We start from the raw sequence: 12,660 nt of genomic DNA, 5'->3' as shown, positions 1-12,660 counted from the left end.
TTCTGAAACTGGCACCCACATTGGACAATGGCCTGGTGACAAATGTCTGTCAGGTCCAATTCTGCTACTTCCCCTCAATAATTCCTGAAGATTTTATTTTATGACAGACTTTATAAAGTCAAGAAAAAGGGAATAAAAGGGAGTTTACTCACCAATATTACCTTAAACCTAATCACACATATAAGTTGTAATCATTAATAGTAACAATAATACGTAGCTATAACCACAGGAAAACCCTTAGTTAGGAATGATAGAAGGAAATGTCTTTATCTTGAGTCAAGGTCCAGATCTTTTGTCTTCATCTTGGTCCTTTTGCCTTTTATAGTGATCATATAACAATATATAAATGTATCAAATTAACATGTTGTATACCTTAAATGTACCCAAGGTTATAGTCAAATATATTTCAATAAAAATAGAAATAGGAACATTTTTAGAAAGACTCAATTTCTCACCCTATTTGACGTTAGCATTTTGAAGACTCTACCTATTGCTATGTCCTCACTTGGTGCTAATTATTCATCCTTCTTTCTTTTCTATTAACAGTGATTTATAATAATTATCTATTGTTACAATGATTATTGAATAAAGGAGACAAGCACTTACATGAATAATCAGATGTACTCAAATAACGGGAAAAAACATTAAGAGCCCTATTTAAAAAGTAGTTGTAACTCAAAATTTCAAGTTAAGGGTTATTTTCATTCCTTAAAAAAAATCAATAAAATATTTACAAACTAGTAAAAACTGCTTTTTGAAACATCTACATAGAAAAAATTTTGCCATTTTCAGCAACCTGGATGGACTTGGAGGGTATTATGCTAAGTGAAATGTCAGACATAAAGATAAATACTGTATGATATCGCTTATATGTGGAATCTAAAAAATACAACAAACTAGTAAATATAACATAAAAGGAGCAGACTCACAGATCTAGAGAACAAACTAGTGGTTATGGGGGGCGGCTGGGGGGGCGGAATACAAAGGTAGGGGAGTGGGAGGTACAAACTACTGGGTATTAGACAGGCTCAAGAATGTATTGTACAACACGGGGAATATAGCCAATATTCTGTAATAACTGTAAGTGGAAAGTAACCTTTAAAAATTGTATAAAAGTTTAAAATAAATTTTTAAAGAAAATACTAATTAAAGATATCCCCCAAATCATTTTACCTGTACAGCTTCAAGTCTGTGGATCAAAAACTGAAAGTTCCACCATGGGTCCAATCAACTGATTTTCTCAACCATTTGACAAGTCTTACCAAGCTTTTTAGCAGACTAATAATATAATTAAGGCAATTTTAATATACTCATGAGTAATAGTCATAATATATCATTTATGTATAATTGCTAACTATATACCTAATATGTTACAGTAAATATATCATGTTATATGCCAACTTATAGTTTCATCCCTCCCACCAATCACAAGTAAGTCTTCCAGAAGTCTTTTTCACATTTCTTTCTCCTGTAGCATTTGAGGCTTTATCTTGTAACAAGTGGGTGCTCATTAAAATGTATGTCAAAACAAAACATTCATATCCCCAAATCTACTGAATATCCACTGGTAGGAAAGGTAATTTTCACTTCTATAGTTTTCACTGTGAATTCAACATTCAGAAAACAAAAGAGTATAAGTTTCAGTTATGCAGGATGAATAAGGTCTGGAAATCTAATGTGCAGCAGGGTGCCTATGGTTAACAATACTGCATTACATACTTGAAATTTGCTAAGAGAGTAGATCTGAAATGTTCGCACCATAAAAACAGGTAACTATGTGAAGTGACGGATATGTTAACTAGCTTGATTGTGGTCATCATTTCACAATGTATACTATATCAAAACATCATGTTATATACTTTAAATATATATAATGCTTGTCAAAAGAGAGGGTCAGAGAAAGCACTGTGATGATAGAAGCAGGGGTCAATGACAAGACAACTTTGCTGCCTTTGATATGAAAGAGAAAGGAGCCAGGAGCCGAGGAATGTTGTCATCTGCTAGAAGCTGGAAAGGGCAAGGAAATGGACGCTCCCCTTGAGACTACAGAAAGGAACACAGCCCTGTCAATACCTTGATTTTGGTCTAGAGAAACCCATATCAGACTTCCGAACTACATAACTGTAAGATAATATAAATTCATGTCGCTTTAAGCCACTAAGTTTGTAGTAATTTTTTATGGCGGCAGCAGAAACCTAACACAATGCCCAGGGTTTTTTTAAATACTGAGAGCAAAAGCCTTAACACAGAAACAGTTTGACAATATGTTTTTACATATTCCATTTCTTAATGACAGTTTAATTGGCCTCCATAATAAAGGGCCAAGTATTTTCTGATGGTTAACCGAACACAGTGACCCAATTAAAATCTAAGGCTTGACAGTAAACTAAGAGATCAATGCCACCACATAGCTCCTATTATTATTACTAGCTCAGCTTTTTAAAAACTGTCTCTCCCAAATATTTACCTTGACTTTATGGTATGAATTATAACTCAAAGTAAGAAAATCGTTGATGCAGTGGTTCCTATCTATAAAATTTCAGCTAATAAATGAAAAAGGAAAGATAGAATTGTATATTATCATTTTGCAATGCCCTAATAAAGCAATGGATCTTAGTCAGGGATCAACAAACTCCAGCTAAGGGCCAGATCCAGTCTGTGGCTTGTTTTTTTCTTAGCCTGTGAGCTAAGAATGATTTTTATATTCTTAAATGGTTAAAAAAATTAAAAGAAGAATAATATTTCATGGCATGTAAAATAATATATGAAATTCAAATTTCAGTGTTTATTTATAAAGTTGCATGGGAACACAGCCATGTCCACTTATTTATATAATGTCTATGGCTCCTTTGGGGCTATAATAGCAGGGTTGAGTAGTTCTAAGAGACCTTATGGTGCACAAAACCTAAAATGTTCACTATTTGGATTTTACATAAAATGTCTGCCAACACCTGCTCTAGACAATGATCATCAATGGTAGCTAATACCTAAAATGAGAGGCAACCAGAATATCTATGCAGGATCCTTGCCAAAATAGTCAAAACCGATCAAGGCTCCTGATCAAACTACCAGTTCACAGGAAATACAATGGACAGAGGAAAATGTAAGATTAACACCATTGGCATGTATTCTGAAAAATATATAATGTAGGAAACTCTACAGGACAAATAAATTTCTTTGAAAAATAATTTTCAACAGAAAAATAGGAGACCTGGACAGGAAACTTATAGACTGAAAAACACACATAACCGTAATGTGTACATTACAGCTGTATTCTGATTCAAACAAACCACGAGTAGAAAACAGAATTATGAGATCATTAAGGAAATGTGATCCCAATTTAATATATGTGGGTATTAGGAAAGTATTAATTTGTTTAAACTTCATAATGGTATTGCAGTTTTGTTTTGATAAGGGGTCCTTATTTTTAGATATTTATTAGAAGTAATATGATATCTGGAATTTGCAAATAATCTAGTGAAGAGGGAAAAAACAGGAAATAGGGGTATACAAATGAAATACGACTTGTCATGTTTTGATAATTGTTGAAGCTGGATTATGGGTAAATGTGGTTATTACACTATTCCCTCTAGTGTTGTACATGTTTGGATTTTCCTTAATAAAGGTATTTTAAAAAGCATTCTTTCCCAAAAATCTTGAGGTTCATGAAGATAACAATTTTATAATCATAATTTGTTTCAAAACATAAAGAACCCAATGGTAAAAATACCAAAAGCAAAGAGTATCCTGTATTTCAATATGGTACAGATTTCACATTTTATTTCTAAAAATGTCAATAAATTTACCTTCAGTAAAAACACAGAATAATGGACATTTCAAGGACCAGAATCCACTGTGGAAAACAATCATCTTGGAGAAGACAAGCTGACTTTATTTTCCGAAGCACTTTCAAAACCAGAAGCCCAATACAAATGATCATTAGCCTTATATTCTCTTGTCTGTAACCAACATTTTAATTTCAAAAGAATTAAAGATTATAAACACTTCCCCATCAAACAAAGTCTTATTTGTTGTAAGACCTCTGATTAATACCAAGAGTTAGGTAACATCCATTTAACAAGTAGCTCTTGCAGACACTGAAATAGCTACACACGTCAATACACTTAACATTCACAATTCATCCTGGAGACAGGCATTCCCATCCTCATTTTACGATAAAGGACTGAGACACAGAAAGATAAAGCTGCAAAACCAGTTAATGACCTGAGCCAGACTGGAAATCAAGTCTGTCTGATCTGAATGTCAATCCAGTATTAAAGAAGGCCAGCACCATTCCCCTTCAACTCCTTGCAAATTCTGGATCTGTTCAGAGATAAGGAGCTGCACAAGCTTGACCTTTCTCTAGGGAAGAAGCCCTGGTCCTTATATCTTCCAAAGAGCAAGGTCAGTTCCTGAGTTTATATCCTGTTTTTGCAAGTTAAGGACCAAAGAGACAAGTACAAAGATTTTCACTGAATATTGTTTGTAATAGCCGAAAAAAATAAGGAAATAAACTAAAATTTTGCCAGTAGAGAAATGACTAAATTACCTGTGGTACGAACATACTGAAATAATATGCAACATCTATTTCTAACTCCTTGATATACCTCAAAAAATACAATGTTGAATGAAAAAAGCAAATTGCAAAAGTATACTACACATTCACGTAAACGTTTTTAAACATACAGAACCATACTATTTACATAGTTATGAATAAATATGTAGTAGAGATTTTTTAAAATAAACCTATACGAGAAGAATGAACCTCAAGTTCAGAATAATTCTTACCTTCGGGAAAGGAATCAAGAGAATGGTAAGCGGATATTTTAGCTGTGTCTGTAGCAGTTTACTCTTAAAAAGATATAAAGAATATACGGCAAATTGTTAACCTTGGTCTAACGTGTATTATGAGTATGTGAGTTCTTTTCATAGTATTTTCTATTTTTGCCTATTTGGGCCAATTTAAATTTTAAATAAAAATAAATACAATAATTACTTTTTCTTTATTAGGAAAAAAAAAAGAACACGAGTGAATCTTAAACAGTGGGAAAGGAAGAAGGAATCCTCCTGATAGAACTGGGGAGAAAACTGAGAGAGGCCAGGGTTCCAATCTAGATCTGCTTGCTTCCAAAGCCACCATACTGTTCTCTAAAATCAATTCAGATTGTCCATAGAACTTTCCAAGTAGAGATGAACTGCATTCAAATTGAGCCTGTTGGGAACACTTACCCAAAAGAGTTGTCCCTCCTAATCTCACCATTATAAAGTTCATTCCCAAGGAAATCCTAGAAAAATCAACGCTTGTGGAGGACAAAACCTACTAATTATCACTGTGAATGTGTTCCGTTTTGTGTGACTATTTTGTGGTTGAAGTTCTGGTATTCTACAGAGGCGTTTTAAATAAATATACAATCCCATGACATTGTATGCAGGGATTGGCAGCTTGCCATGTCAACTCAACTAAGATAACCAACCTCAGGAAAACTGATGTACTGATTCCCACCTTGTTGAGATCTGAGGAATTTCCCACATCTCTTGAGGTATTTGGTGAGATCAAAGAATTCAGGTACTTAGGTCAAAGATACACAGTAGCATTTCAGCAATCTATTAATTATTAACAAACAACAGTTTCCCAGAAATACATATATTTGCGTGATAATTCTGAATTATTCACTAACACTATAGACTAAATATGTACTAAGTAAAACCTGCAAAATAATCAACAATCGGGTCCAATTTCCACCAGGCAAGTCCCTAAGACAAAGAGGGTAGAGCCAGGATTGAACATGAGGGAAAACAGATCTTTAACCCTCCCATTAAGCAAATACCAACTCCTCCAAATGTATAAACTAGTTTCATCGCTTTTCTCTCTTCCTACTTGTTTAAACCCTCCTTCTCTAATAGGTTCTTCACCCAGCAAACAGAAAGCTCAAATTTCTCCCATCTGGAAAAAAAAATTGCCTGTATTTCTTTTTTCCTTCATAGCTAAGAACCTAAAGTCTACCTCATATTAATCAAAAAGCACCATTTTACAATTAATTGGTCACTTTATTCATTGAACAAATATTTGAGTGCTTAGTATACACCAGGCACTATTCAAGGCATCTGGATAAATCAGTGAACAAAACAAAGACCCCCACTTTTGCTTACAGTCTAGCTGAAGTCAGGCAATAGATAATAAATTCTGTGATGCCTGGCACATACTGAGTACTACCTATGTGTTTTGCGTTGTTGCTGTGTCATCGCTGTTACTTCTCTGTCTCATCTGCTGTGCAGTCAGGCATCGACCCTCATGAGTCTTTTAAAATGACTGAGAAAGGAATTATTGCCCTCTTTCCAAACTGCCAAAGCCAAACAACTCTTTTTCTTCCTCATCTTTTGAGAATCAGGCACCAAGTCTAGGATGCTTCTTATCTAAATTTTCCATCACCATCCATTAAGAGGCATTGACTACTTTAATCTTTGCTCCACTGTATTCTGACCATGAAGCTAGTCTATGTATAACCCTGTCTCGTTGCTTTGCATATCTCTGTCTTGTGTTAAACCATTAGTTCTATTGAGGAAGTTGTTCAGTACCTACCACGGTGCCTAACACTTCCTAAGTACTCAATGAATGTTAGAGGAATAAAAGTTTCTTTAAACATTGTTCTCTATAATCCTTTCATATTTGCTCTACCAGCCCCCCATTTGGCTTTGCAAATGAAAGAAACAAAAAGTAAAGCCAATGCACAGACCAGCACAGCTGGTCAGAACAAATGAATATGTTTTGCTACTATTTATAAATGATTTTTAATGATTCAATTCTTTTTCAAGATCTCAATAAATAATGGCAGAAGAAACTGCTGTAATATATTTGGGAATAACTGAAAACATGTTTAAAACCATCCCCATACAAGGATATTTTTCCTCCTCAAAACTTAAAATATTTGAATTACCTGCCACCTAATACCATGGCCCTCAAATTAAAGATGAAACTAAATTAAATTAAATTTTTAATTCACTGTGATTGATGAGAAAAATCTTGTTAGTTATATTAATTACTAGAAAAAGAATTCAGAAATGCTTAAACAAAATAGACGATTATCAGAAAATGGCTTTTTTTCCCCAACAAAAAATCACAATAACAAGAACATACAGCCATATTCCTAAGTGATACAACATTGTCCCTTTTTTTATTTTTTCAACACAGGGAGTAAAAGGCAGTAGACAAAAATCAACCTGTCAAGAAATGGTTTATTCAGTAATGGACTCACTACAGGGGATTTGTTCTGCTTTCACCAGCGAGCCCTTTGTGTAACAAGAACAAACTATTAAGGGTCTAATGACACTGCAATAGCATATTAGACACTGAAAAAGGAAATGAGGATTCTTTTCACCAAGTTGCTGTTGTTTCTACGGCCACCATGGGATCTACCATTCACACAACCCTCAAACGGGCAATCGATTGGGAAAAGAGTTTTTCTGACTTTAGCCTTGCCGTTGACTCAGCTTTCTCTCATTTCTTTTAAGATCTTGTAGAACCCAGCTTTTGGCAGGAACAACTGGAAGTCACTTGCTCCAAAAGAGACAAGTCAGCCTCAGAAACGGAACCAGGTTTGTTCATGGAATCCCCCCTGCGCACACAGCATCTCAAACAGCTGTGGGAGTAGTGAATGTGGTACCAGCTGAACGGGTCTCGTCTACTTCTCAGGACTGCTGTTTCATAGACTCACTGCTGCTTCTATACGCTCTTAGCTGCCCTCTTGTCTGCACAAGGTGTGATGTTCTGTGGTGGGCACCTGCTGATGAGGGTAATTATAGCATTAGTGGAAGCAAGCATGACATCTAAGATTGAAAAACAACTCCATCATTTGACTCCCTCAGAACTGCTTCTTTTTCTTTTGCAAGAGGTTACTCAGAGATTAAATTAAATCTGCCTCTATTTGAAAACAAGCCTTTAAATAGTTGTATAAATGGACTAGAGGAGGAAATCGCCTTTCAAAATTAAAAGTACTATTATATGCGCAGGTGAACATTTGATATTGTAACACCAGACGGCACTTGCTGACTCAGCTTTCAATAGATTTCCATATATTTCTGTGTGGGTGGAATTAAAACAAATAATAGGAATAACAAGAACAATACTTCAAGGAGAAATATGAAATCCAGATCTTATAGAATGGAGGCAAAGAAGTTTTAAATTACTTTTATGCTTATTAACCAATTCAACAGACATAACATAAAACATTAATATCCAGAAACTTCATTTCATATCCAAAATTCAAATATATAACTTTCATATTAATTTAACTGTAAACTTGATATAAAATTCCTTTACATTTACTAAAAAAAAAAACCCAGTATTTTTAGATTTTAAAAAATAATCCATGATGCACTTTCAGAGAGGAACAAATTCCAAGGAATGAATATGATTAAATCCTGCTTCACTCTATCAGAATTTTATGATTTGGGGTATATTTTGAGTATTGTAGATTACTGGATTAAAGCTTTCATTGTCAACCATGAAGTCTAAAAATAAGTGGAGAGGAGAGTGTTTCTTGAATTAGAAAAATGAAAAAAAAAAAAACTTTTCAAATCAGCAAGGATTGATTTGTCTGACACACCCAGGACTGTGGCCCAGAAATTGAAAACATGCCCTTTAAATGCCACTGTTAGGACTCAGAACGGCTGCCTGTTCCTCCAGCTATTGCACAGGGTAGTGCTGCTTCTACAGAATAGAAGCAGACCTCAGAGAGCTGGGGCAGGGGTGGCACACACTGTCCTAATGTGGGCCTGCCGTACTCTGTAAAGACTATCAGGAGACCATTTTCTGAGTACCAAAGGGATTGCCAGGAATGTGACTTTTTGATTTCTAATAGCAGCATTAAAATCATGGGACCAGCCCAGCCTCTAAGATATTTCTAAGAAAACCCCAACATATTTAGTGATAGGTAGGAAATCTAACTGCCAAGGTTGATTCAAACACACCTCCTCTATACTTCACACACAAAATCACCATGACTCAGATCACAGAAGAAAAGTACTTCTGGATAACCAAGAATATAGCAGACCTCTCTTTGCTGAAGAAAATCTCCCCCATTATCCATGATGTATGCCTGCTTTGTTGTTAGTGAAAATGAAAAATAATGCAATCATTCCCACTGGGGACAGAGTCACAGGCTGTATCATTCCCTGGGAACAACTTTAACTGGAAGTAATTTCAAGACTCTAACTAAAGCAGAGAAGAGAGTAACAAAGGCCACATTATTAAAACAACTATATAATCATTTTACATTCTCAAAGAAGACAGAAAGATGTTAGAAAGCTTCCATGTTTTATCAACTAATTTTTTCCACATTTATCTATTTTGTCTTCAAAGGAAAGACAATAATCCTTATACGATTTTTATCAGGATGGATGCCACAATATTTCTGCGTACAACACAAAATGAATAAGATCCAAAGCCACATCACAGAATATCTTATTTATTCATAAGAATAAATAAAAAGCAGTATTAATTAAATTAACTGCTTTAATCTCTTCCTAATATCTATAATTTGAGCTATTTTTTACATGAAATACAGTGAAAGTTGAAAATAGCACCAGCTCACTTTAAGAGGGAGTCAAACATCTTACCTTAAAGATTAAAAACTTTTATAAGCATATCTGTTGCAAACATTATTATTGCTTCCCTCCTGTTTGCATAAATAAGTTGGATGTCTTACTTACAAATGAAGTAGAAAGTCTTTGTTATGAATTAATGGAATCAAACCTTGGTTAAAAAACATCATCCCAGCTCCAACATTTACAAAACCTCATTATATTTGTTTTTAAAAATTCTGATCATTAAAATCACAGCTAGGAGCACTCATTAGACTTTTTTAGAACAAAATCAATATCAAACTTGCCATGCAATGTGAGAATAAGCACAGGCTTTTGCCATATCTGATTTTTAGCTGAATTACTAATGTTGCAATTAACAAGTACTACAGAGAAATATAGCATCATCATCACCCTTAGTAGACATGGTTACTTTTCCAGATGTCTTCTGGTTGTCATGGTATCTATTATGTCCTCTTTCTCTCACATTTTTATTCTAGCTAACAGACCTGCAAGCTATTTAATCTAACTTACAGTTTTATGAAGATTTTATATGTTCCTGATATAGACTCTGAATGTATCTGTTGAACAAAATCAAAGAAGTTCCTTAAATTGATATTTAGACTTTCTATTAAAAAGGGGATAAAATTAATTCTTAGTTCACATAATTGATAGAAACCAAAATCAATTAATTTTATATGTTCTACATAATTTATTTCAGAAAAAACCTATCTTCAGAATATTTTCCTTTTAAAAATATTTTCAAGTCTACATTTCTAGAAAAATAATATTTTAATGGCTGAAATAAAATTAATTGCATTTTAAGTGTTCTATATCCATATTTTTATAAAAAACCTACCCATTCAACATACTAAATATTAAAATAGTTCAAATAAATATCTAATAACATTTTCTGCTAGTAGTTTTTGTGAACAAGCAAACAACATAAACACAAATACCAAAAAATGGTATGTATTTATATTTTACTCTTTTGAAGGAATATTTTAGACATCCTGCTTTTTAGGGATTAATTTTTGTCCTGCAATGATGACCTTTCAAAAACAGAACAGGGTAACATTATTCGTGCTATACAATGTTTATGTACCATCCTTTTTTAAAAAAATGAATTCAATTTCTCTTCACTATACAATCTCTGCTGTCAACTCCTCTGGATGTAAAACATAAATACACACACCCTGATGTTCTCAGTGATGTCTTGGAAGTTAAAGTGGTGTACCCTTCTTCCCTAGGAGCAACAGGAGGGCTCCGCACTCTCTTCTAGAACAGAGTTCTCTCCCTCTAGGCTGAAGGAAAACATAATATTTAAATACTAAAAATGCAAATGCGGCTGAAGTTTTTATCAACTGTACTTTTCTACACACATACGATGCCTATATTAATTTCGCTTGAGTGCTTTTATTGCACTCATTAGACACTGAAAAGGAGCTGGCACATGGGAAAACTTTTCTGAACGCTGTATATGTTAACAGTCGGAGTATAAACACCTGGGATATTCTTGCTATTCTCTGCGTGTAAATGACTCTGCAAACAACTAAACGCACCTATTAACATAGTGGGGGTGTGTGATGGAAAAGAGCAAGTGTTAAGAGTAAAAATATGGCATGCCCTTCTTATTCCGCCCTCATTCAGCGGATGCCTAGTAACCTTTGAACACGCTGCACAGGCAGACCCTCGGGACGTATGCGAGTCACAACAACACACTCGACAACATCTCCCACGTCCCATTAATTGCAAAACTCTAATGATCTCACAGTGAGCCCTCGCCTCTCGAACAGGTTTTCCATTTTTTGCAGAGACACCAGAGATGTCAGGAGACCCTCCCCTAGCTGAGGAAAGGGAAGTCTTTCCTTCTTGCCCCTCCTCACAGACCCCAACACTTTCATCAGAAGCGGCTCCACAAGTTCCTGGCTTGAGCCGCTAAGGAGGCAAGTTCAGCACCATGGAAAGGGCTCGAGTCGCGTGCAGAGGGGGAAGACACCAGGGGCTCTCCCCCAGCCACTCACCGGCGTCTGCTGCGACGGGAGTCCCGAGCGCTTGGTGGATCCCTGCTTGGAACTTAACCTTTTCCACGACTCGGCAAACCTGCCCCGGCTGGCGCTCCGGCTGCGTCTGCGGCTCTCCGCGCTGTCCTCGCGGTCCTCGCAGCCCCGCTCCATTTCGGCCGCGTCTCTCCACTTCTTCCCCATGCTAAGTTCGCCTCGCTCGGCCGGGCAACACCCCGGCGCCGAGCGCTCTCGCTCGCTCCTCAAGCCGCCGGGTCGCACTCCCGCCTGCACGTAGCTCACTGTTGGCGCCGCCTTTTTGCCTCCGCCGGCTCCGGCCACAGCCCTGCTGCACTCCGTTACCGCCGCCGCTGCCACCAGGCTGCGCTTGAGCCCGCGATTGGCCAAACTGGGGGCTGGGGCTGCGAGCGCCACCTGCGCCCGAGACAGCTTCCTTTTGCGCCCCCCAAACTGCTCTCCACCCGCGGCCGCCGCCTTCCCTGGGGGGAGGCGGGGGCACGGCCCACACCTGGGGCTATTGATGCGCCGCTGGGTAGCTACCTCCGGTCACCCCGCCCCGCCCAGTCCCCCAGGCCTGGAGATCAACCTCACCCCACCACGAGCTGCAGGTGCAAGCCTGGGTTACCCACACTGGGTGGGTGGAGACTCCAGTTGGCTTGGAGAAAGACTGGAAACGTATAACTTTGTTCTTCCTTTTCTCTTTCTTCCCCTTCTCCCCTGTGCAGCAACAACTGTCTCCCAAGTATCCCTGGGGAAAGTAAAGCTTCGTCTCCTTGTCAGACGCCGCGCTAATTCCTTCTCACGCCTGGTCAGACTAACCTACTTGTTCTCAAACTTGGCTGCACACTGGAGTTTACCTAAGGAAAAAAAAATTTTTTATGCTGATATTCCTCAGACTCTAATTTAATTGGCCTGGCTGTAGCCTGGGAATCAGGATAGTTAAAAGCTCCCCGGGTGATTCTTGCTGTTCTAACCGCAATTAAGAGCCTTCAAGGACCTGAGCTATAGGGACAGGGCAGAGGAGGATCCTTGGAAGGGATAGAGGGTTGATACTTCT

The 12,660-nt window shown here is 37.0% G+C and overlaps 1 protein-coding gene across 4 annotated transcripts in view; it reads right to left on the bottom strand.

The window, feature by feature from the left end:
- TRPM3 (transient receptor potential cation channel subfamily M member 3) overlaps positions 1-11,786 on the bottom strand; it is a 783,705-nt gene extending 771,919 nt beyond the window's left edge. For all 4 annotated transcript variants that reach the window (XM_024738980.1, XM_024738984.1, XM_024738979.1 and 1 more), the window contains exon 1: positions 11,604-11,786. In XM_024738980.1, the coding sequence (XP_024594748.1) occupies positions 11,604-11,786 (183 nt within the window). The remainder of the gene's footprint in view (positions 1-11,603) is intronic.
- Positions 11,787-12,660: the final 874 nt, after the last annotated feature.

Source organism: Neophocaena asiaeorientalis, unplaced genomic scaffold (assembly GCF_003031525.2).
Source record: "Neophocaena asiaeorientalis asiaeorientalis breed wild unplaced genomic scaffold, Neophocaena_asiaeorientalis_V1.1 scaffold249, whole genome shotgun sequence".
In the NCBI taxonomy this organism is placed as follows: Eukaryota; Metazoa; Chordata; class Mammalia; order Artiodactyla; family Phocoenidae; genus Neophocaena; species Neophocaena asiaeorientalis.
The sequence above is the reverse complement of the archived record's forward strand: the minus strand, read 5'-3'. Positions and strand labels throughout refer to the sequence as shown.